This window comes from Morone saxatilis, unplaced genomic scaffold (genome assembly GCF_004916995.1).
Source record: "Morone saxatilis isolate NCDOM2014 unplaced genomic scaffold, NCSU_SB_2.0 Contig15, whole genome shotgun sequence".
Taxonomy (NCBI): domain Eukaryota; kingdom Metazoa; phylum Chordata; class Actinopteri; family Moronidae; genus Morone; species Morone saxatilis.
In genome coordinates, this window is record NW_023339707.1 from 25,419,366 (window position 1) to 25,422,889 (window position 3,524).

The 3,524-nt window shown below is 44.8% G+C and overlaps 2 protein-coding genes across 2 annotated transcripts in view; one reads left to right on the forward strand and one right to left on the reverse strand.

Moving 5' to 3' along the window:
• The window catches only part of hsd17b10 (hydroxysteroid (17-beta) dehydrogenase 10), a 28,890-nt gene extending 28,841 nt beyond the window's left edge, over positions 1-49 (forward strand). The window contains exon 6 of the mRNA XM_035656118.1: positions 20-49. The gene's annotated coding sequence lies outside the window, so the exon portion shown is untranslated. The remainder of the gene's footprint in view (positions 1-19) is intronic.
• Positions 1-3,524, reverse strand: part of LOC118323958 (PHD finger protein 20-like) — a 17,396-nt gene that overhangs the window by 11,677 nt on the left and 2,195 nt on the right. The window contains exons 4-12 of the mRNA XM_035656044.1: positions 3,041-3,125; positions 2,868-2,941; positions 2,524-2,752; positions 2,350-2,433; positions 2,099-2,158; positions 1,071-1,257; positions 889-974; positions 631-756; positions 98-184 (exon numbers count right to left, since the gene is read on the reverse strand). Coding sequence (XP_035511937.1) covers positions 98-184; positions 631-756; positions 889-974; positions 1,071-1,257; positions 2,099-2,158; positions 2,350-2,433; positions 2,524-2,752; positions 2,868-2,941; positions 3,041-3,125 — 1,018 coding nt within the window. The remainder of the gene's footprint in view (positions 1-97; positions 185-630; positions 757-888; positions 975-1,070; positions 1,258-2,098; positions 2,159-2,349; positions 2,434-2,523; positions 2,753-2,867; positions 2,942-3,040; positions 3,126-3,524) is intronic.

A 3,524-nucleotide genomic window follows, 5' to 3' on the forward strand; every position in this document is an offset into this window, starting at 1 on the left:
AAAAATCAGTGTGTGTGTGTGTGTGTGTGTGTGTGTGTGTGTGAGTGAGTTCCCACCTTGCGTGTGTGTGTGTGTGTGTGTGTGTGTGAGTTCCCACCTTGCGTGTGTGTGTTGTGATGCTCAGAGGACAGCTTCAGAGTGATCGGAGGTCTGTCTGAGTTCTCGTCATCGCTGCTGCCGAGTCCTGACGAGGAGAAAGAAACAATAAATACTCTCACCAACACGTGGGCATTATCCCAATACTCTGATTGATACCACTAATAATACACATATTGATCAGCTGCAGCGCGGGCTTTCAAACTGTGAGACACAGGAGAGTTTAAGAGAGACACACGAGGAAAGTGACAGGTGCAAACAGGAAGTTAGTTACTGTAGTTTGGCAGCTGATTTGGCCTCTTGATGACACAGTTAACAGCAGACACTTATTATTATTATTATTATACGTATTTATCATAATCACTTATTCTGCAGACACATTCCCAGTTATTTGCTTTGTTATCTGATTTCTTTTGCAGACTGAAATCACATTAAACTCATTTACAACTCATTAATATGATCAAAGATAAGACTGAGTTCTCAAACCTCCTGAATCCTTCTGATGTGACATGAGACGATTACACTGACTCTCACCTCCTGACTGACTCCTCCTCTTCTTCTTCTTCTTTTTCTTCTTCTTCAGTTTGACTCTCAGGAAGTTCTTCCTCTCCTTTCTGTCCTGCCCTCCTGCTTTCTCCCTTTCTCCGTCCTTCTTCACTTCTGCTCACAGACGGGCAGAGAAACTTCCTCGTGTTACCCTTTTTAAAACGATCTAATTTGTGTGCCTGGTTTGAAGCCTGGACTGATTGTGGCGTTCATTATCGGCGTGTTTGTGCGTGATAGCCGTCCTACCTGTTCCCATGGCGCTGTGCTCTCTGTCGTCATGGTGACAGCTATTGTTCTGGTCCTCATTATTCATCTCAGACGACCGCTTCCTCCTACAAACAACCGCAGTCAGAGTTAAACACAACGATCCTCCTGCTAACTTTCTGTAAAGCTCCGGTTCTGTTCCGGGATTCGAACCGTCGACCCACCTCGGCGCCTCCTGCTCGCTGCCTGGCTCGTCCAGCTGCTGGTCGGAGTGGTAGTACTTGATGTGGTAGTGCAGCAGACTCGCCTTCCTGAAGGACTTGGTGCAGCCCGCAGCGGGACACTTGAAGGGGTTGTGGTCCAACTCAATGGAGAGGATGGGAGGAGGCTGGTTCTTTATGACCCGGTACACTGAGAGAGCGGAGAAGGGACGGAGGTACAGGCAGAGCGACAGAGTGAGCATCAAATGTCTGATGTTTATATATTCTTTGATCAGTTGGCTTTAAAAAATATATTTTGTCCACTTTAGACTGAATTTTGAGTAATGTTTCACGTTTAAGAACTTTATTTTGTTAAATGTTTCATATAGTTTCATAAAAATACTTGTTTTGGACCCACTACCAACTCAAGTATTGTACTGGCACCAGTATTGAAACATTTCAACAGTGTTATACAGTATGTGCTTTAAAGCTTAATGAATAATAAAGGACAGATGCGTCCGTCTTACAGTACTATATCGTATATATAGTGTACTTTATTACACCTTCAGTTAAAATTATAACAGGGCTCCTACATACGTCATTTCATTTACGCCTCTGTGAATGTTTCAGGTTCAAGGTTTTTAGAATGTAAATAAATGGTTTGATCCAACTGTTAACATGCTACATTCAAACTATATTTGTTATTATGTTGTAATATAAACACTTCAAAGATATTAAAGATATAGATAGCAGCATATTCTATCACACTAATTTGGTCCCAGATGTCCAGATCTGGTACAACTGTTATCAGTAGCAGTTAGAAATTCTGAATTTTGCATTTTAGAACAGAAAACAGCGTTCCCACTCTCTTTAAGGAATCAGCAGCAACAACAACAAAGATTAATCCAAGACTAGAAAACTAGTCTGTAAATTTCCAGGTTCTCCAGGACGTGTGGGAACTCTCTTTCCTTTGTTTCCATACTGCGTAGGAGCCCAGTTCTAACTGTTACAGGGCTTTGTGTACAGTTTGCATGGTGTGTGCGTGCTCTTACGTGGCTCTCTGCTGAATTTGTGTGTGGTGGGAAGGTGGGCCTGACGCTCCAACAGGACGTCTGACAGAGAGAGAGAGAAAGGAAACAGACTTTATCGTGCAGCCCTGACCGAGAGCATCTGATCTCGTCTCTGCATTGACTCAATGTGCTCGTGCTCAAACTAAAACCTTCTTCTCGTTCACTGCGACCCTCACAGTCAGAGCGGTGTGATATATGTGTGAGATTGTGACGCCGCAGTATCTGATGTCTACCTCTGTCGACGTGGCCGGGGTCAGAAGGAGCCGGCTGGGTGCAGTCGGCAGTGATCGGCTCACTCTGAGCTCCGCTGCTCCTGCCTGGGAGAGGAGCGACTGGTTAGCGTTACCGACGTCTTCCTCACCTACACTGCACTGAAACTCTCTCTGCGCCTTCATCATTTAACTTACTGTCGTCTGTTTTCTTCTTTGCTGGTGGATGGGAGGATGACGGCTCTGCCTTCCTCTTCCTCTCCTCCTCCTCCTCAGCTCCATCCTTCTCCTCTGACGTCACCTTCTCCTCCATGTCCTCCTCTTTCTTCTCCTCTTCCTCCTCTCTCTCTCTACCATCCTCCTCCTCCTCGCTCTCCCCTTCCTCCCATCCCTCGCTTCCCAGCGCACTCTTCTCAGACCTGGACTTCTGTGTCGCCACACAAACAAACAAACAAACAAACAAACAAACCGGTTCAGATCAATGGAGTTGTGATTGGTGAAGCCAGTTAGATGAGGACCAATGGGATTGCAGTATTTCTTACTTCCTGGAAGGGTTTTACTTTGGTGGGCTTCACAGTCCGAACGACGCCGTCGTAGAAACGCACCGTGTAGGAGTCTGACACACACACACACACACACACACACTTTACTTTGTAAGGACATCAACTGATTACGATCACTGTACAGTAACATAACATCAGACGTCGAGCCTCACCGTCCCGGTTGACCCTGAGGATTTTGGCCGGGTAGAACCGACAGTCTGTCCAACAGGCCAGGACCTTCGTACCCGATACAAACACCTGAGACAGAGAGACAGACGTCCTGTTAATCAGAGAGCAAGAGGAACAAAGACAGCAACACGCTATTCTTAGATTCTGTCAATGAAAACCACATATTTGTCCCTGAAGCTCAGCTATTGTTCTAGTAGCTCCATCAGGTTATATCAACGGCAGGACGAGGCTGTTTATCAGAGAATGAAGGCTTCCATTAACTTTATATCTTAAATAATAATATAAACTTTAAAATAACTATTTCATTTAGTTTCCTTCACAGAAATGGATGAAACACTGAAATAAAGGCCGAATGTCTATATTTTTAAACCCTGTGGATCTTCGGCGGCCACTAAACAAACGAAAAAAAAGACCATCATCAGATCGGTTATTTCTATACAGTTATTGATAATGCCTGGATTGGTTCCT